This window comes from Sciurus carolinensis, chromosome 3 (genome assembly GCF_902686445.1).
Source record: "Sciurus carolinensis chromosome 3, mSciCar1.2, whole genome shotgun sequence".
NCBI classification, from domain to species: Eukaryota; Metazoa; Chordata; class Mammalia; order Rodentia; family Sciuridae; genus Sciurus; species Sciurus carolinensis.
Window position 1 is genome coordinate 115996892 of NC_062215.1, and position 21592 is coordinate 116018483.

Genomic DNA, 21592 nt, shown 5'->3' on the forward strand with positions numbered 1-21592 from the left:
GTTAGAGTAAGTATATAACTGGAAGACAGAAACTTTTAAAAAAGTAAAACACTCATTTAAATGCTTGAATACATATAAATAATTTTAAGCTTGAAAGAAACCAATCAAAATAATGTGTCTGGCAGTAAGGCAAACAAAAAAGGTAAATATCACCCTTAATTCAATCTTTTGTAACACCAGGGATTTTTTTCTTCCTCTGAATTTCACATAATTTGACAATCTTTTTTTTTTTTTTTTTGACAATCTTAATTTTTAATAAAAAGAACTCAGTTTCCTTATATAATTTAGCAAGTATGCCTTAATATTTTTCAATTTTATGTTCACTATTTTATTTCCTTATGTGTATTTTTTTCTTTATTCTTTGCTAGCTTAGTTAACTTTTTAATTCCTTCATTCCTTGTACGGTTTTAAGAATCTACTGTATTTTTCTAATCTTCCTTCTCTCTGGGAATTATAATAAAAACGCTTATAAGAAAAATAAGATACCAACCATTTCTCCTACCAAAACAATCTATTTTCCACTTTAAAACTTTTCCCAAATAGTTTTACAAAACAAAAACAAAGAATAATCCTAGTAATAAAACCTACACTCTGATTAACATAGACCATTTTCTGTTTCATTTGCTTGGAAGGCTCCTCTCTGTCTTTAAAGATTTAGTAAATGCTCCATTCCTTCCTCCATGGAGTCTCCCTGATGGCTTCTAGTTAGCAACCTCATCTCCTCTGAACTCCCTTTCTTAGGCTGTATCACATATTCAGACAGAGCACATTCCCACCCCAGGCATTCTGTTCTTCAGCACCTCCACCCTAGTGGCTTATTTCATATACTGCATTAAAGACAGTGGAGATCTGGTACAGAGTGGGTCCTCTTACGGTTCTGCTGAAGGCTATTGTCATCTTATAAAAAAGTTGAGCATTCTGTGGTTCCATGGCATCCAATGCTTTCCCTAAGTTTTCCAGTTTCATGGAAGCCTAAAACAAAAGTAATTCGAATTAATTTTAAAATATACTTTAAAAAAAGAACATAATACCTGCATATATACACTAATAAAATACACTACTACCGATGTTTTAAGAGACCTTTGCTTGTACAATTTCCTCCTCTTTCAATGGAATCTTATTTGTTTTAAAACATTAAAAATTATTTTAAAACCCCCAATAATTAAACACTAAGAATTCTTGAGTTCAAGAGGCAAGAATGGAGGAAGGAAGGACTGTATAGAGGGAAAAGAGGGGTGGGAGGGGTGGGGGGGAAGGGAAAAAATAACAGAATGAATCAAACAACATTACTCTATGTAAATTTATGATTACACAAATTGTATGCCTTTATGCCATGTACAAACAGAGAAACAACATGTATCCCATTTGTTTACAGTAAAAAAAAAAAAAAAAAAAAAAAAAAAAAGAATGTTCCTTTAAAATTTCTTATTGGTACATGACTGTAATCCCAGCACCTTGGGAGGCTGAGGCAGGAGGATTATGATAACAAAGCCAGCTTCAGCAACAGTGAGGTGCTAAGCAACTCAGTGAGACCCTGTCTCTGAATTAAAAAAAAAAAAAAAAAAAAAAAGAAGAACTGGGGATACAGCTGAGTGGTTGAGTGCCCCAGAGTTCAATCCCTAGTAGTCCCCCCAAAAAATTTCTTACTGAATAGAAAGCTCTGGATGGGTAAAGATACCCATAGTATTCAATTAATTGTACAAGCCAGACTGTCTCTCCATTAATTCATGTCCCAAATGAGATATAAGTGAAAACATATTTATAAACAATATTATGAGATCAGCCCTTGAATTGCCTGTATAGACTAGTTTATATTTAAAATATTTTCTAGAATAAAAAAATCATTGAGGTACTTAACATTAGCTTTTTTGTGTGTATTATGGTTTTTTTTTTTTTTTTTTTTTTGCTTTTTTGCAACATTGGGAATTGAACTCAGGACCTTGCACATGCTAGGTAAACACTCTACCACTGAGCTATATCCCTCGTCCCTAGCAGTTTTAACAGCTCAAAAACACTTGCCTTACTGAACATTTTTCTAGTGCTTACTGAAATACTGATTAGAAACTGTCACATTAAGCAAGTTAACCACATAAAATAAATGCAAATCTACTATTTATTATAATACTATTTGCTACAAACTGGATTTTCACACTCATTATCCATTATGTAGCCAATGTATTCACTATTACAGAAAAAGATGAACCTTATTATAAAGTACAGCCCCTTATTATAAGGTACAGTGGTATTTCATCCAAAACCCATTTAACTCATATAAACTCAATTAAAGTATAGAAATATTAAAAGTTGCAGTTTGCATATGTACTCATTCATATCCAGGATCAATTATTATATTAATCAAATATATTACAGCACAGGAGTTTTACATATAAAACCAACATACTGTAATTAATAATTTAAGGAATTTTCTTTTTTATATAATTAATGAACATACTTAAATATTTTCATTTGTTAAAACAATATGTTTATATAGTTACATATAATATGTATATATATGATCCTAATTTTGTCTCCAATGGTGTTGATTCCTTTATTTTTAATTTTTTTAAATTCATGCATTATAACTGTACAATATAGTAGACTTCATTATTATGTATGCACACACAAATACCCTAATTTCATTCCACAGCACATTCTTTTCCCCCACCCCCTCCTTCCTCACCTTGGTTCCCTTCATCTATTTTCAAGAGTAATTCACCATATAATATTTTTGCTTCACCAGTTGATATGAAAAGGTAATCTCTTTGTTAAGGTATATATATCTAATAATCAACTAAAAATGACTATATTCTAAAACAGAACATCAGAGTTCTAATGCACATGTCTGCATGCATGTGTGTGCATAATGAAAAGCATCTTTAATACATGAAATTTAAACAATACAACTTACTTTCTCTATATCTCCCTCTCTACACAGATGGTAAAGAGCCAGCATTCTTAGTGCTTCCACATTTTGATTATCTTGAAGCAGCAACCTATAGGAAAACCTTTGTTAATGCTGATATACATGTACATATTTTATTTCATTCAAGGGCTTGAAGAGTTGGTTTGTGGGCTTGACATTCCACTTACCAAATAAGTAGTTTTAATTAGTAAAATAACAGCTGCATTATTTAAACTTTAAAAAGTCTTAGAATCTGATTTTTAATGTTTCTAAAACAAGAGCAGATTGTGTCAATCTTGTCATATTCTGTGGCAAGCCTCAGTGAAGTATTAGCTAGCCATACATAACTGTATTAAAATTTTAATTTACATTGACCAGGCTGATATATAACAGGAATTCAAGGAAGGTCAAGATGGGTCACACATTTTAAAACCTATTAGTGTTGTTCATAATGTTATGATGGTTTCCTGTGTGATAAAACCCAAAATCCTTTTTGAAAAATATCCTATTAAAAATCCAAATGAAACAATAAGACAAAGGTATAAACAAGAAATGTGGAAAAATCATAAAAATTCTTATGAAACTTCACTGAAGGTTATTTTTAAAAGGAACTGAACAGAAGGAGTAACATACTAGATTTCCCATCACAACATGGTACACTGAACTATTGGTTCCAGTTTTTTATCCATTTCTGAATATGAGCCTCTTCCAAGAAGTGTACTTCAGGGCTCCTTGACTAGGGACATGGGCACTATTCTAGCATGACCAATGAAATGTTGGCAGGAGTGGCAGTGTGCCAAGCCCAGACTTCAGAGGCACTGCGTGTTTCTGCTCGTTGCTTATATCCCTGCTCTCACCAAGAGAAGCACTTCCTTAGGTAGCTGCTGCTTTTTGGCTTGAGCCCTGGGAGATTAGCAATTAGCAGAACCCAACTGCAATATGTGCCACTCCCACCCAGCTGGGTCTGAAACCTGAAGCAGAGACCCTTCAAAGCCTCATTAGGATCTGCTGACTGTAGATAAACCACACAAAGATAAGGAATGAATGTTTACTGTCATATTCCCTGAGATTTATGGTTGTTTGTTTTATGCCAACGGTTGCCTGATGTGACAATACTCAGTTCTGGTTTAAAAACTTTCCTCCAAAAAATCTATACATTGTTTGACTGATTGATTTTGGTGTCCCTGGGTGGGCACGAATAATCTATAGATTTAATGCTGGATGACACTAGTAGTTCTGCATCTTAGTGTATTCAGTTGCAAACTGGCATGCTAATAGCACCTACACCTTAGGAATAAACAGGCAGGCTATTACTGGCTGTGTGCCAGAGACCCTGAGCACTTAGCATCAGAGTATCAGTGTCATTGCTGCTATTTTAGCTGTCAGGCTAAAAAGTTTGAAGTGATCCTCAACTATCCTCATCCTCTTACCTTCCTAATCAAAACACAGGCAGAGTCCAGTCACTGTCACTACCCACAGCACTTGCACCACAGCCACTCTGGTCCCTGCCACAGCACTTCTCTCTCTGATTAGGGCAATCGCTTGAAAAGTGGTCTCCCAGCTTTTGCCCTTGCCCCCTTCCCCAGTCTGTTCTCAACACAGCAGAATGATTCCTTAAAATACTCAAAACCCTCTAATGATTTCATATTTCAGAAGAAAGCCCAAAATTCTTATAAGAGCCAGTAAGACTTTTCATGACCTGGCACCAGCTCCCTCCCACTCTCCATCTCTGACTTTACTACCTAACCTCTTCCTCCATCCCAATCCTCAACAATAGGACAATCTTCCTGCCTCAGGATCTTTGCATTTGCTTTCTCTTCTTTCTGTAAAGTCTTCTCCCAGATGTCTGCATGGTTCTCTGACCTTCTTTAGGCCTCCATTCAAATGATGCATCTCAATGAGGCTTTCCCTGACCACCTCATGACATCAAATACCCCAACACTGCCCATTTCACTTGATTACTTTTCTCCATGTCACTTACAACTGTAAGTTGTTTGTTCTGCTTAGTGTATGACTCCTCTGACTTCATTGTAAGCTTATTCAGGACAGGGATATTTTCATGTTTGCCTAAAAGACTATCTTAAAATAGCTGTTCAGAAGTTTATGTAAGTTAATAATTCAATTTTAAAAGCAATACAATTTTAATTGTTTCTTCAGTTCCATATACAGAAAAATCAATTCTATCTGGTTTGGAATAATTCGATTCTATACTGATGTTTAAAGAATTTTCTCACACACACACAAAATACACACAGATTTCTTTTTACCCATAATTATAACCAGATAAAAAGAGACGGATATGTGACTTTTTTAACTTAACCTTTGTGCTGTCTCAACTGTCTGGTCCCAATCCTGCAGGGCTAGTTGTAATTTCATTTTCTTCACAAAAGCAGGAACAAAGCTTGGAAAGTTCACAATTATCTGGTTCACAATCTCCAGAGCACCTGAATAATTTTGACGCAGCTCAAGGCACTGTGCCTAACAAGAGAAAAAGTGGCATCAAAAATGACAATCTCATATATAAAGGTTCTCAACCCAGAATGGTAGAACACTAGAGTTCCATATTTTCTGTCTTTCGTGTAGGGAGCACACATCACTTTTGTAATGAGAAAAAATAAATTAACAAAAGCTTTTATCAAAATCATGCTTTAAAACATCACTGAAAATTAAGGTATTTTATATGAACAAATACCTGTACAATACGATTAGAAAATACAAATTTTTAAAAATATTCTTAGGAACACCATAAAACAAGGAATATTCCTATTTAAATAGAAAAATTACCTTTTTAGAATAAAAGATTTCCATGATATTTTTAAAAAGCATCTAAACTTGAGTTTTTTTATCTTCTTAAAAAATTATTTTCAGGTTAAAGAAGATACGCTTTTAAAGAACAAGCAAGATCATATTCAAATAACTGCCTTTACCTCACTTTTGTAGAAATTATCATAGGAAATAATTGGAGAAGATCACGACAAAGCCCTCAGATGATATTTATGGCAGAACTATGAATTTATAATCGAAAAATAAAAAACAACTCAAGAGCTGCTTGTGGCTCAGTGGTAGAGTCCTTGCCTAGCACACATGAGGCACTGGGTTCAATTCTCAGCACCACATAAAAAAATAAATAAAGATATCATGTGTGCTACAATTACAAATATTAAAAAAAAAACTCAAAATATCCATAGAAGAGTAGTTAAATTTTAGCATATCTATTTAGTAAAATTTTAGTCATTTAGTGATTATGAAAACATAATCTACATTTACTGACATGAACAACTGTCATAAATGACAATTTAACTGTTATTTCCAGCAATGATGTTTGTCTTTTTCATTCAGATATTATTATATTTATGAAAATTTTTTATAACATGCATGAATTAGTATCTTAGAAAAAAAGCTAAAAATATAGCTAATAAATTAAAAGAAATAATTATGCATATTTATTACACATCAGACTTTTCCTTTTTTTGGTCTCTGGATTTCCTTTAGGAACAAATTTTGTTCTCATATATCAGTTAAAAAGGAGCTAACAGTTTCAAAGAAGAACTGCAATATATTCCTGAAATCAGGTTGAGATCATATTCTCACATAATCAAAACAAAGTCTAAGAACCATCCAAAGAAGCCAGTATATCAAAATAAATTAATTTCTAAATAATTGATAGGAAAAGAGATTAGTATCAATAATTTTTAAAATTCATATTTGCCCTTCATTTCCCTAAAAAGTTGGAACAGCAAAGTAACAAAATTATTCCACAAAGACTTTGTGTGCTCATATGTAATACTCTTCTCTACACCATTACTTCTCATACAAATGCAAAAGTAGCATCTCAAGCCAAACTAAATTTGCTGTACATATGAATCACATCCTTCCTAGGTGGGATTAGACTAAAGCAGCGCTCTGCTGAATTAACTGAAACACATAACTGAAATGGCTCTGCTGTGTTTGAAATGTTTTTGTCCCCTTCACAATTTACATTGAAACTCAATTCCCAAAAAATGGTGTTGGGAGGTGTGGCTCCTCGGGATGTGTTTGGGTCATGAGAACTTAGGCATATAAGAAGGGCCTGTGGCAATGGGTTCAATCTTTTCTGCTCTTCTGCCATGTAAGGAACAGCATTTCTCCCCTCTAGAAGATACAATGTTCAAGGTACCATGTTGGAAGCAGAAACAGAGTCCTAAACAGAGTCCTTAACAGACCCCAAACTTGTTGGAGACTTGATCTTGAACTTTTCAGTCATCAGAATTATCATAAATGAATGTCTATTCTTTATAACTTACCCAGTCTCAGATGTTCTGTCATCAGAGCACAAAATAGACTAAACCAGGATCATCACCAAAAATAATTTAAACCTAACTTGAGTACTGAAGGAAAAAGGTAAATCCCTCCTTAGTTGTTTGTATTAACAACTGATATATCCCAACCTAAGAAGATTATCAACTAGTTTTTCTGTTAAGAATAGAAAGGAAGAATGATCATAAAAAATATTTTCATAAACTTGCTAAATGTCCCACTTCTACAGCAGTACCATTAGGCAAAACTTGAATCCAATCATCCTGAGTACTATTTCTACTTGTAGCAAAACTCTGAACAAATTCATTATCCACAGAAATAGGCAGTTATTAAGGACATTACAAGAAAATAATCCTCTCTTTCTTACTCCAAGTTATTGCTTACCTAACAATTTTCCTAACACCTATAGTTAATTTCATTTTGCTGAACCAAAAGTTGAAAAAAAAACTTGAGGTATTCAGAAGTCATCCATGGGGACTCAAGAAAGGACCCTACATAAATATTTCCATCCGCTAATGACTTTTGACTGTCAGTAGCTCATTCCTCAAAATGTAAGGCAGATCATGTTAACACTCTGATCAAAACCTTCACTGGCTGCCTATCTAATTCAAAGTAAAAGCCCAAGGACTTGCAGAACAGGTCCACTCTCCTCATCACCCCTATAGCTCCTGACCCCACACTCACCTATCTTCCTCCAGCCTTCACTTCTCTCTTCACCCATTCTACTTTGACCTCCTGGTCTCTGTGCTGTCGTTACTGTCCCTAAGGCATCAGAACTCAATATTGCCTTTATTTGTAATCTCCCAGATACACACAGGGCTTTAACCCTTATCTCCTCAAGTCTTTGCTCAAAAATCTCTTTCTCTGATTATCTCATTTGAAATTACAAGTTCATGAGCCAGCTCTCTTCTCCCCCTTACCATTTTATTTATTTTTCTATCACACCTATTGCCATCTAATACACTGTATAATTTATTTACTTATTTTGTTTATTGTCCATCTCTTCCAGTAGAATATAAGTTCTACAAACCTAGAGTTTTAATTTTGCTCAGGGATTCCTTAGTAACTAGAGTGATGCTTCCCTCAGATTAGATACACAAGAAGTGTTTAAGGAAAAAAAATGCATAATACAACCACAATGAACACAACACTGACCCAGGATTCAGGAACTTTGATAGGGAATCCATTTCTCTAGTTGTGCCCTACACAAATGCATATCCCTCTGAGAGCCAAAATGACAACAGTGTCATGAAAAGTATCATTTTTTTGGAATAACTTCATTTTTTCAGAGGTCAAATATGTTATAAATGAATTTTAAAACATGATTTATTCACCTTGTCTCCAACTCACCTTACCCAGAAGAGCAAAAATATCATTTCCATCTTGTAATCCCTCTTCAAAATGCCTTAGTGCTTTTTTTGCATAAGGTTCTTTTCCTCTTGTAATATCAAGCCATGCTTTCAAAACATGACCCTGTAAAAGGAAGAATTCTAATCACACTTTTATTTTCTTCTGAAAATGAGAAAAATAACTGTTCATATTATTTTTTGGTAATTAACAGCATAAAGAACTCTATCAAATGTCATGAACAATTACATTCTGCAGAGTGAAAATGTTTTTGAACCCTTGTTGGGTTTAGAGTCTTAGAAACTAGGCTACAAATTTTAGACTTTGATATGGGCTCAATATAAGTCTGTCAAATACTCTATTAGTGCTAAAACCAAAATTCTTCTCTTAGGCTTTGCTAGTAAGTTATTAACAATATTGGTTAACATGTAATTCAATATATAAATAAGAACATGTTGCCTCTTTTTGAACAAACAGCCCAAATGAATTAGAATGGGAAAAGACCACAGATCTTGTTTCACATATGTTAAAGATTCAGATAATTCTGCAGCTATCTTCTCAACCTCTGTGATAGTCCAGTGAGCTTCAAATGAAACAATAAATAGTCTGAGGAATTAAAAAGTTAAGGATTTATAGGTGTTTGTCTTTAGAAATGTTAGTGTTGTTGAGTTGATTTATTTGCAGGAACAAAGATACTGAAACTATGTCTTTTTAAAATGAAATAAAAAATGGTGAAATGTGCTCTTCTATTAAAATATTAACTTATAAATTTATAGATTTTAACTGAGATTATATTACCTCACTGTATTTTACCTGAAAATATAGGTAAGAATCCACCAATACTACTTCTAGTCACTAGATCAGAGTTATTTAAATGGTTTCAACTATCATCTTTGTGTGGGTGATTTCCAACCATATTTCTGGCCCAAAACCTCTTCTCAACTTTTTGTTCTTTGAAGGTTCATTATCTCTGTTTTGCCAGCACCTTAAATACAGCATATCTGAAGACTAATGTCTCATCTCAGTGAATTTTCTATTCATATTAACTACTCTCTAAATTATCCAAATTTAAAGCCTCAGAGACCTACCTAATACGTGATACCTCCTTTTCTATCTATTACCAGCTCACAATTCCTGTGGGTATTTAAAACTTCTCAAGTGTATACTCACTGTATATTTCTGTATAGTTGCATGAAACCTTCTGCTGGGATGTGCATTCTTTTTCTCATCCCCACATCCCAGGTCAAGTCATCCAACAAACCATTATTAATCTTGTGGATTTGTACTCTAATAATACGACTCCCATGTTTAAAACTCTTCAATGATCTCTCAATGTCCACCAAATTACATATACTTGTACCTAGGAGTCAAGATCCTTTAATCTATCCCAATCCACCTCTCTGAGCTTTTCTTCTATCATCTTCACCTCTGTATCCTGTGTTCCCATGACATGTGAGATTCTCAATGTACCCAGAATCAATAATCTCATGTCATCTATTATTTCCTGCCTGGGAAGTATCCACTTCCCTTTTCTATAATCTTTGCCTGCTGAAACTACATACATCTTTTAGGTTTTAGCTCAAATGCTATTTTCTTCAATATTCTTTCTCATGCTCCTAATACAAATGTGGTCTCCCCTTAACTTAAAATATTGTCTGGCATATAGTAAGCAAACAATAAGTATTAACTATTATTTTCTTCTGCACTTTTGTCACATTTCTTCCATATCATTTGTAATTTTTCTCATAATATACACTGGGTATGTGCTTTATGCCATGACAAGATGATTCTTTCATGAAAGTAATGTTTTCTTTGTCTTTCTACTATTAACAGTACAAATAATGGTATCTTGTGTCCAGGGCTACTTACTAAGAAAAGACACAGGAAAGGAAGGAATGAAGTGGGAGGGAAAAATGGAAAAGAAAAAGAGAAGGAGAGAATCAGGGAGGGATCTTTGCAAGACTTAATAGCATGAAAACAAGCAACCCGATAGGATCCTTATTTTACACTGAAAAAAACATTAAAATTATATGGTTATTTGTAAAGTGAGAATAGAGTGGACAATAACAAACAATAGATACTACTAAATACATAAATAACACAATCTTCCCTTAACATTATTATTTCAAAATAAGAAAATGGTTACCTCATTACTGCCATCTGAAATTTTGATCATTCTGTCAATGTATTCTTTGGCCTTATCATGGCGACCAAGATGCCATAAAAACAAGCCTGCATGGTACAAAGCTTTCTGTCCAGCTTCTTTACGTTGCTCCTTCACTCTGGCATCTGATTCCAGGATAGCTTCTTTATCTGCAAGGGGAAGACAATATTCAATGAAACTTAAATTCTAGATCAAGTGTTTATAATAGGTCAAATGATTAACAGAGTAGAGAATTTAGTTCTCTTTAGAGTAGCACTATTAGAAATAAAATGCAATTTTTTATATGTAATTTAAATTTTCTACTAGCCCTATTAAAGAAGCAAAAATAAACAAGCACAATTAATATTTTGGGGGCGATACAGGGGATTGAACTCAGGGGCACTTGACCACTGAGCCACATCCCCAGTCCTATTTTGTATTTTATTTAGAGACAGGGTCTCACTGAGTTGTTCATTGCCTCACTTTTGCTGAGGCTGGCTTTGAACTCACAATTCTCCACAAAATTAATTTTAATAATGTTATAGTTAACCCAATATATCCAAAATATCAATATATAATTGATACAAAGTTTATCATAGTTTATGAGCTTTTTAATTGAATTAGAATTCTGGTATTTTACACTTATAATACATCTCAATTAAGATGTTAAGTTCTCTTCATAAATATTTGTACTTAGATTTCATAACACTCACAGAGTATTCATACACTCAAGTTATTCCACAAGTTAGTTTTTTTTTTTTTTGATGGGGGGGGGCTGGTGCTGAGGATTGAGGATTGAACACAAGTCTCGAGTTTGCTATGCAAGTACTCTACCACTGAGCTATGCTCCCAGCCCATACGAGTAAGATTTTTAAAAAATAACTACATGAAATATCATAAGTTTTCTCACAACTGAATTACATTTCAAAAGCAGATTAGTTTGAATTAAATAAGATAAAAAATTCAATTCCTTATACTATCCTGGAACATTTCAGGTGCTCAAAATTCACATGTGATTATAGCTGTATAGGTTATATCCTTCCCAAAATAACCACACAATATATGCTAATATTTATTAATAATAAGATTCATAAAACTTTGTAATGATTCCAAAATAATACAATTATTAGGGACAGGTTCAGGCACTAAACAAATTATCTGACTTTCAAATTTAATTCAGAAACTTAAAACATGTCAGTTTACGGTCACAAATCAGTGAAAGACTAGTATAAATACTTTTATTTACATAGCTTAACATTAGCAATCATCTATGGTGGAAAAGAGAGTTAGTACTCAGGTGTCTAAGTAATATCTACATCTCTCTTTTTAGATTACTGGAAATCACATTTCCCAACAGAATCAGTACTGTTGGGAATAAACAATTAAATTAAATGAAAACTTGATTCTAGGAAGAAAATATTTTGTACTAGTTTCTTTTTTAAAAATTTTATAGCCCTCCTAATCAAATCTTTACTCTAACTAAACACTCCCACTAGGGCACAAAGAAAGGGGATCCACAAAAAAGCCAAGCGCTGAAGTAATTTTATATATTTGCCCGTCTGTTTCTTATGTCTGATTATTCTTTGTATTCAAATTCTATATGTCTTCCAAAGATCAGATTAACCTTTGATCTTTCACAAAGCTTTCTGTGTCTACTCCAATAGATTAATAAACATCAATTTTAATTATGGACTCATCCATTTCATTTTTATCATTTTACTTAATAGTTGGAATTTATTTAAACAATGGAATTTAATGTTTGTGGTTTTTACATTTTATTTTCTCAGTAGATTATAAATCTGATATTATAATCACTTATTACAATTCTTTTCTTTCTTCTTCTATATATATTTGGCACAATCCTGTGTATTAAGTAAGCACATAATTGTAAATTATTTTTTAACATAGTTTTAAATAATTTTTTATTAATTTGTATAAGTATACATGAAGGGAAGGAGGTATGAACTTTTGCTTAAAAAATTCTAAAATTTAAGAAAGCATTCTGAACATGTAATTATTATCTAATTATTTGAAAAAGGATCTATAATTACAATCCTGCAAGTTATTAGTAGAGATACATGGAAGAATATAATCCTATTTCTCCTTTATTACATATAATTTGGACATTGTTCTGCCTCAGCCTTAAGTTACACTATACACTCAGACATTGCAATACATCTTTAATTTCTGGTTTATGAATAAGTTTTCTTTATAATCTACTCATATGTCCCAACCTACTAATGCATAAAAATTTACTGAATGTTTTCCAAAAAGCTAACCCCCATGGAATGGGGGATATAAAGAGCTTCAAGATGTTTAATATATAGAAGAGATAAAATGAATATTATTATACATTTGCACATAACAAGTTGTAAAGTTGGCTCTTACAGAGTAATCCATCTGTACAATGTTCTTAGCTGTTTTATTTTTGGTATAACTATTACTAATATGCATTCATCTTTAAGTTAACTCAAATACTATTTATGTAGTAGTGAAATCTCTGCCAGAGGACATAAAGAACACAGAAGCAGTATAAGATACAGTTTTTTTGGAGGTACTGGAAATTGAACTCAGGGACACCCACCACTGAGTCAAATCCCCAGCCTTATTTTGGATTTTATTTTGAGACAGGGTCTCACTGAGTTGCTTTTGCAGAGGCTGGCTTTGAACTTGTGATCATCCTGCCTCAACCTCCCGAGCCACTGGGATTACAGGCATCATGCGCCACACTGTATAGCCAAGTCACATGTTTTTTCTGCTTGATGAATTTATAATCTTGACAGGAAGATAAAATATGACATAATAGTTCTGTAGACAGTATGATAAAATTAAATATGGCAATGAGAAAAATCAAAATGGAATAAGGAAAATTCTCTTAAACATTGTACTTAAATACTTTACCTGGATTAGGACTCATTTTATGGGCGTATATCAGTGCAATTAGAGAACAAAGTGATACATCTTGCTTATTCTTAAGAGCCTCAAATTCCCGAAGAGCTTCTTGTGTTTTACCTGAAAATCAAGATTTTGATGTGAAAAATTATTCTTACTACAAAGCAAAAATTTAGAATGTAGAAACAGGTTTAATAATTAATTCATACCTTCCATTAATGTACCATAGGCATGATAAAACCTGAAGACTGGGTCACTGCCATATCTCTTCATTCCTTCACTGGCAACAAGTAACACATGATGGAAATATTTCTCTTGACAATAGTAATTAATCAGTGTCTAAAAGGAAACAATGACTAAGTGTTAAAAGAGAGTTTGGTGTTCTGAAATACTTTTAAGAATCAGATATCAATCTAAACCAGGTGCAGTAGCACATTCCTGTAATCCCAGCTACTTGGGAGGCTGAAGCAGGAGGACTACAAATTCAAGGTCAGCCTGGGCATCATAGTGAGACCAATCTCAAAATAAAATAAAAGGGCTGAGGATATAGCTTAGTGGTACAGTGCTTGCCTACTATTCATGAGGTGCTATGTTCAACCCCTGGTACTGGGGGAGGGGGAGCAGCAGATATCAAACTAAAATCTTGAATAATCTAAAACTTTGTTAATGTGACTTTTCATTTTCCCTTCTAATATTGTTAAATACTAGCACTTAATACTAAGTATTGTAGAAGAGAATAACCAAAAAATTACTAAAATGTTTTCAAATAATTTCATTCTTTTCTCTCAATTTTTGTGTTAATAGTATTGACATCAGACTACTTTTTTGCCTTTTTTCCTTTGTCCACATTTTCTTAAAGGTTTTAGAAAATAGAGAAATAGGAAAAAAAAAAAAGGAATAAAATAAAAAGGAGGCTTGCATAACCAGACTGTACATTTCTTATTTTAAGAAATCTTTAAAAAATGATCTATTATTAGCATAGAATTACAAAGTAATCATGAATTAACAGTTTATTGTTGGATATTACCTTATTTTTATATGAGTTCTAAAATAAATAATCATCAGCAGGAATTAGCCAAACTGTTCTTCAATGGAAATGACTAAGCTTTTCTCAAAATTACATATTTTGATTTATAAAATAGAGATACTAAGGCAATACTAAGTTCTGATTAAGTATAGCTGTGGTTTACACTGTTCTCGGGATTGTATCACGGCTTAGCTGTTGATGTAATCAAGGAAGGAAGGCACACTTTCACCATCAGCGTGATGTATGTTTTGCCTTCATAAACCAACTGGGGCCATCACATAACTAAACCCCCTGACTCTACAGTAGGTTCAGCAGGAGTGAGAAGTATGAATGAAGCAATGATTGATGGGATTAAAACATAAGGCTGTCTAGACAGTTTTGTTTCACTGCCTTGTTTCTGGATAGCCACATCTACATCTTTTTCTAGAACATGGTTCAGCAAGTGTTCTATACTGACTTTTATTCTGCAACCCTCCTGTGACTTCTGTTCTCAACTCTCCTTCTTAGTCATGGGTCTGCAAAGTATAACTCATTCCCCAGACTCCCACTGCCCCATGTGACTTCACAGGAGCCACATGACTTCTTAGCTCACAACTAAAGACACTTTCAAAATCATCTTTCTTCACTTTTATCCAGGTTTTTGTATCCTCTACCACCTATAAATCTCCTGAAAGGCAGTGACATGGTGTCATGAAAAGGACACCAATTTAAAGGTTTCAAATCTTTGGTCAGTTTTACAGCACCTGTTTGCTCATTTGCAAAATGCTGTTAGTACAGCATATTTACAGGTGGCTGTGAGAATTCATTAATTTTTTCATAATGTAAAAGTCCTATTTTGAAAAAAAGAACAAGTTCCTCCAAACTCCATATATTGATGAAATAAAAAATGATGTGTCCATTTAAGACCTCTCATATAAGCTCACATAAACTCCAGATTCACATTTTCATATGTCACCTGCCACTTAAATCAGCAACTCGGAGTCATTTACCCAGTCGGCCTAATTCAGTCATTAAATTCTCCTTTCTCTAATCCATCCTACCATTCTCCATTCTTATTGCCACTGCTGTGGTTCAGGTCAGGCAGTTTAGTCCATCAAACACTGACTGCCTACAAGTGCCAGGAAGTGGGCTAGATATTGAGAATATAAAAAAGAATGAGACATGGTCCTTGCCCCCCCCCAATAAAAAAGCTTATAGTTTTCAGATAAGTCTGTAATATAAAAACTAACTAAAACACAATGTAATAGCGTAATTAAGGAGCTTTGGGAAGGCAGGATAACTTTAAAACAGCCTTGATAATTGAGGGTGCAGTGAGGGGAGGATATAAGAGTAAAATCTAGGGAAAGATTCATGGTGAGGACTGAGAGCTGACTTATGAATTGCAATCCCATCTCTAGCCCTCCACACACCCAACATCCTTCCTATTTACCTTTCATGATTCCTTAGAAAGTATAGGAATTAGTAAGAAAGAGAACAGCAACCAAACAGGTTAGAAGTCATCAACTGTATGTGGGATGGAGTGGTGGTGATGGAGAGGGCTAAGAGCCACTCCATATTATAGCACCAGATTGCATACTACAGTTGGGTCACATATGGCTTGCTGCCTGTTTTTATATGACCAGTAAGCTAAGAATGGTTTTCAGTTTTAAAATGGTTGAAGGAAATATACTTCATAAAGTCAAATTTCAGGGTCCATAAAGTTTTATTGGAATATAGCCATACTTATTCATTTAAGTATTATCTATGGCAGCTTTCTAGCTACATTATACATGTGACAGAGACCCTGCTTGTAGTTTTATTTCTTCTACTCGAATGGAAGGTCTGAGGTTAAAAGTTTTCATAGTTTTATTGCAGTATTTTCATGTTGAGAATAGTGCCAGATCAGTAAGAGGTATTCAATAAATATTTGTTGAATGATTTAAGGTTTTCCTCCAGCATTAGACTATAAAATCTGTGAATGTACAAACTATGAATCTTTTTGCTCATCGCTAGCTCCAAGTTCTAAGGGACATATAGAGATAAACCCATAAATACTGGTCGAACAAGCGACTCAGTGAGCAAATGAATAGAGAAGCCCATCAAGAAGAAATTTTTAATTTTCAAACCTCATCTCTTTGCTTTATATCATTTCTGAAGCTGACCGTCATTAAATATTTGCCAAGTGCATGAATCAGTGATTAATTGAGAAGACCACCAACCTAAAATAAAGACTCCTTCCGTTTTTTAAGCTTCACGTCTTTCATTGGTTTCCTCTACTCTTTCCCTGCTCCTTTTACTGTCCAAAGGCGGATCAGACACTACTTTGTTCTAAGTTCCTGATCGCACCTGGAGGTTCAGTCAAAGGTTATCGAAGCTTTCCTAGCAAGCGTGATACACAAGTAAAAGTAAAGACAACGAAGAGGGTGGGGACTAGCACACCAAAGGCTAGCCAGAAGCAGAGCACCAGGGGGGCTGGCTTGACCTCAGATCGCCAGAGGGGCAACGCAGGCCACCAGGTAGTGTAGGCTACAGGCCTAGCGGGTCGAGCTAGAGGCTCCTACCAACCAGGCAGCTGCCGCACAGCAAGCAATAAGCGGCTTGCCGAGCCCCCTGAGCGCTGTGCACGCCCCCAGTCCATAGCCATCCCGCAACGCAACACCGGCCGCCCGCTCACCTTCAGCCCCTGCGAATCCATGGCTCACCGGAGGCCGAACGCCCGGGTCCAAAGGGTGCCCTCCTCCGCGCAGTCCCGCGAAAGGGCTAGAGGCTCAGTTCCAGCAGCTCAGGCCCCAGCGGACTCGCACTCCCGGACGCGGCAGAGGGGCGGGGCGAGGCGGGGCGGGGCCGCTCTGCCATTGGCTACCAGAGAGAGAGGGCGGTCCTTGTGGCAGGGATTGCGGGGGGCGCGGAGCGACGTGCGCGGGGACCCAGAGGGAGGGCCGTGAGGGCGACCCGGGAGGGCCCCGGTTAGAAGGTGGGGCACTGTTGTGTGGTGGGGCTAAAAAAGGCAGTCCAATTGGGAACGACTCGGGGAGGAGCATGGGTAGGCGCGTTGAGGATATGGAATTAAGGAATAAAAAAATGGGGGAGGAAGTAGGAAGAGGGACTCCTACTTCTGTTTCCCATCACTGGTAACAAAGGACTCCATGTTCTGAACATTTATGCGGAAGCCGATTTCCGCAATGCGGCTGGTGCAGGCTTGACCAGCGAAGGGAAAAGCGGCCAACTTTCACGTGTAGTAGTTGCACGATGACCACAAGGTGGCGCAGAGAAATCGCAAGTTCCTGACAAATGTGATGAGGTTCTTTGGCCCGCTTTAAATCTTTGCAGGCTTTGCTGCCCATTGTAATTGTTAAAAATTTAATTGCATATTAAATTGGTACATTTTTACTAGCTCTGATGAGGGGGATAAGTGAAGTAAACGTGTGTGTGTGTGTGTGTGTGTGTGTGTGTGTAATGATACTGCTGATTTTAAACAGGATAAAATTAATCCTTATGCAAATTGTCAGCTACACGTGAATTCCTTCAAGAGGTTAATGAGCTAAAGAGATGTTTTTGTTTCTGCTTAAAGAGACTTTACAAAATGTACATAAGTTTTGAGATTTAGGTGATCTTGGTAGAATCATTTCCATGAGTTCCAAATTTCTATTCTTGTGTTAATTAACTTTAGTTGCAGTAGTAGTAATTACCTCTTTCAGACTTTTAAGTTTTTAAAGGAGTTGCTGTAGTTTGGTTCTAGAATGTCCCCCAAAGGACCATGTGTTGGAGACTTGGGTCACCAGCATGTGTTACTACTAAACAGTGGTGGAACCGTTAGAAGATGGGACCTAGTGGAAAGAAGTTAGGTCATTGGGAAATACCATTGAAGAGGATGTTGGGATCTGTCTCCTTCATCTCTCTTTGCTTCCGGGCTACCAAGAAGTGAGCAGGCCACTTTTACCATGTTCCCAACATGCTTCTGCCACAGGTCCTATGTCACAAGACCAACAGACCATGGACTGCAACTTCTGAAACTGACAACCTAATTAACCTCCTTCTAAGTTTATCTTGGGTGTGTGTCACAGTGACAGAACACTAACATGGGAGTCTATGAACATTAACTTCATTTTCTGCCAGTAGCTTATGTAAAGACAGTCTTTAGAGAAAGAAAGAGTAGCCACTATGCCAGGTTTAAAGCAAAGCCCTTTATGATTTTCCTTTAAAGTACATTCCATCCAGTGGGGCACATATTATTTTCATGAGGCTTGTTTTCAACATTTTTAGTCCAGCTAGACATTTGTGATAATGGACAACTGGTAATACCTACTGGTCTGATTTTCAAAACTGTGGGTTAATCTGCATTTTGTATGCAGCAGAGAATGCCACAAGCCAGCAAGCTCAACAAAGTGTATAATCTTGAACTGTAAACTTTTGGTTCCATGGGAACTGTTCATCTGGAAGAAAATGTCTAATAATCATGGTTAAAGGAATATAGTGATCAACCTACTTTTCTGAAATCTCTCAACTCTAAACCTGGTCTGAGTCAGACCACTGGAAGGCTGCACCCTAGACCATATTAATTTAACACCTTGTAAAATTTCCTTCACTAAATTTTATTCTAAGATTAAACAATTTAGTATAAAATACCATGCCTGGCACTTCATGAGTATTGGTTGGATTAAGCCTACTTTGGGATTTGTTTTGGCATTCATAGTAATGATGCTCCTTGGTAAGGTCTCATGTAAGATGTTTCTAGAAAATTATTTTTTCTCTGATAAATGGATATGTTCTTTAACACAAACATTTTTATTGGTTCTTTTGTCAGCTACATACTGATATCAAGTCAGTCTGACATCCAAGATGCCTCACCTGATTGTCATAGTAATGCTTATCCCGTATGTCCCCTTCAAGGAGCCTTTATTCCAGACCAATGAGACAGCTATTCTTCTTTTGGGAATGCTTTCCCTTCCTGTGCTCCAAAAGCTTTCTTCCTCTAGCAAAATCTACTCTTTCATCTCAGATCCAGTTCTTTTGGGATCACCATAATTGGATTGATATGAGAAAGAGCATGTGGCAGTAGCAAGAATATGGTCTCCCAGACCTGGGGTGGAGCTCCTGTATGCTGTTTATTTTTGTGACTTAGAAAATTAATTCTCCTGAGCTTCATTTTCCTTCTTCACTAAGGAAACAAAATGCCTAGCAGACATAAAAAGTTCCTGATGCATAAAGGACATCCTAAAAGCAATAATTTGCATTAAATTCATAGTGCTTTATAAGACCTACTGCAGGGCTCAAGATGTAGCTCAGGGATAATCCTTCCCTACCATGCACAAGGCCCTGGTTCAATCCCAAACACCACATAGGCACCACACATGAAAATTTAGACTGTTGCACTTAATTATCCCTTGTATTATAGTTGTGGTGTATTGTTTGTCTAATCTTATCAACTGGATATTGAGCACCTGAAAGTCAGGCAGTATGGTATAGTGGTCCCTGGAGACAGGTTATCAGTATTTTTTCCTTAATACCGCCATTCACTAACCATTCACTTGGAAACGTTACTTAAATTCTCTGAGCTTCAGCTGTAAAGTAAGGCTATTCCCTCATAAGATTGTTAAGAATATTAAATGGGTTAATTTTTTTTTTTTTTTTTTTTTTTTTTTGAAATGACATTCTGCTCTGTGGCTCTGGCTGGTCTGGAACTCATGGGCTAAAGTGATCCTCCTTCCTCAGCCTCTTAAGTAGTTAGGACCACCAGCACAGGCCATCACGCCCAGCTTAAATAGGTAAAAATTAAAGCACACAGTGGTATGAGGTGTAGGGAAAGCTTTGAGAAAATGTGGCCTATAATTCTTGTACTCCCAGCTACTCCAAACCAGCACAACACTGATCCCATAAACATTTAGCCAATCATATAGCAATGATGTGACCTTTCTTTTTATTTTTTGTACTTTAAAGTGATGTGTCTTTTTAATCATGTATTTCTGTGTTTGGTTTTCTTCTCTCCGATTTTTATAATGATCTACCTGTATCTATATTATCTTATCATATATTCAAGTTAAAAGAAAACACTTAGAAAAATTAGATGATTCTGGTGTTGGCAAAAGTTAAAGAAATTAATTAAACTATGGAGAAGCTAAAGGAAAATAAAAAGTGTTTTAGGTCTGTTTATAAAGGGTTCTCTCCCCTACTCCTTAAGAGAATATTAAGTTTCTGACGATTCAGGAAGGACATCTCCCATGTAAGAGTTTTTATCTCCTGTTTTCAGGAATAAAAGGAGAGATTAGAATGCTCTTCTTGCTTCTGCTGTTTTTCAAATGTCTTTAAATCAAAATTATTCTTATGCCAAAGTGGCATATGACACAGTGGCATATTCTGCATTCCTTCTTGCCTCTTTGTATCTTGGTTCAACTTGCTTACCCCAAATCCCTCTCATTCTGCCAGTTTGCATTTCCTATAAGAAATTAGGCCAGGAGCTCATCAAAAGATCACTTGACACTGATGCATGCAGCATTCTCTCTATCTAGTTCTGGGCCTGACTGCATCTCCCTTTTGAAGAGAATCTTTCCCATCCAGTTATGCCTGACAGCAGAGGACATGTTTCCTCCTGACAACTAAGATTTTTTTCACTCCATAATGTCTAGGCTGTCTCTTTTTATGTTTAACTCCTGATTTTTCATATGCAGAGTCCTCCTCATCAGGCTTTCCACTTATCTAAATTGGCTGAACAGACTCAGTGGGAGATCTTTGTTCCTAAATCCACTTATAACTTGGTTGCGATTTCTAGCAGTATGTTTTTCCTGAATTTTAATTTTGAGAATTCTTAATCACAAGGAAAAGTTGAAGAGTATAATGAACACCCCTATGCTTATCACCAGAGAACATTTTTGAAATGCTGTTTTTGTGTGACTCTCCGTATTTTCTAGTTTCCCTATTTTCTGTACATAACTACTTCATTAGTATTTTTGTAGCAAGGGAAAACCATAAGTTTTAGGAACTGTGCTGCTCAGTAAGGTAGCCACTAGAC

At 35.5% G+C, this 21592-nt stretch overlaps 1 protein-coding gene across 3 annotated transcripts in view; it reads right to left on the reverse strand.

Moving 5' to 3' along the window:
* The window catches only part of Ttc21b (tetratricopeptide repeat domain 21B), a 66157-nt gene extending 48758 nt beyond the window's left edge, over positions 1-17399 (reverse strand). For all 3 annotated transcript variants that reach the window (XR_007107764.1, XM_047545642.1, XM_047545643.1), the window contains exons 1-8: positions 17261-17399; positions 13790-13919; positions 13590-13700; positions 10692-10858; positions 8549-8671; positions 5223-5380; positions 2909-2993; positions 874-972 (exon numbers count right to left, since the gene is read on the reverse strand). Coding sequence is in view for 2 of the 3 variants with exons in the window: in XM_047545642.1 (XP_047401598.1) it covers positions 874-972; positions 2909-2993; positions 5223-5380; positions 8549-8671; positions 10692-10858; positions 13590-13700; positions 13790-13919; positions 17261-17281 (894 nt within the window). In the remaining variant the exon portion in view is untranslated. The remainder of the gene's footprint in view (positions 1-873; positions 973-2908; positions 2994-5222; positions 5381-8548; positions 8672-10691; positions 10859-13589; positions 13701-13789; positions 13920-17260) is intronic.
* Between the last annotated feature and the right edge of the window lie 4193 nt (positions 17400-21592).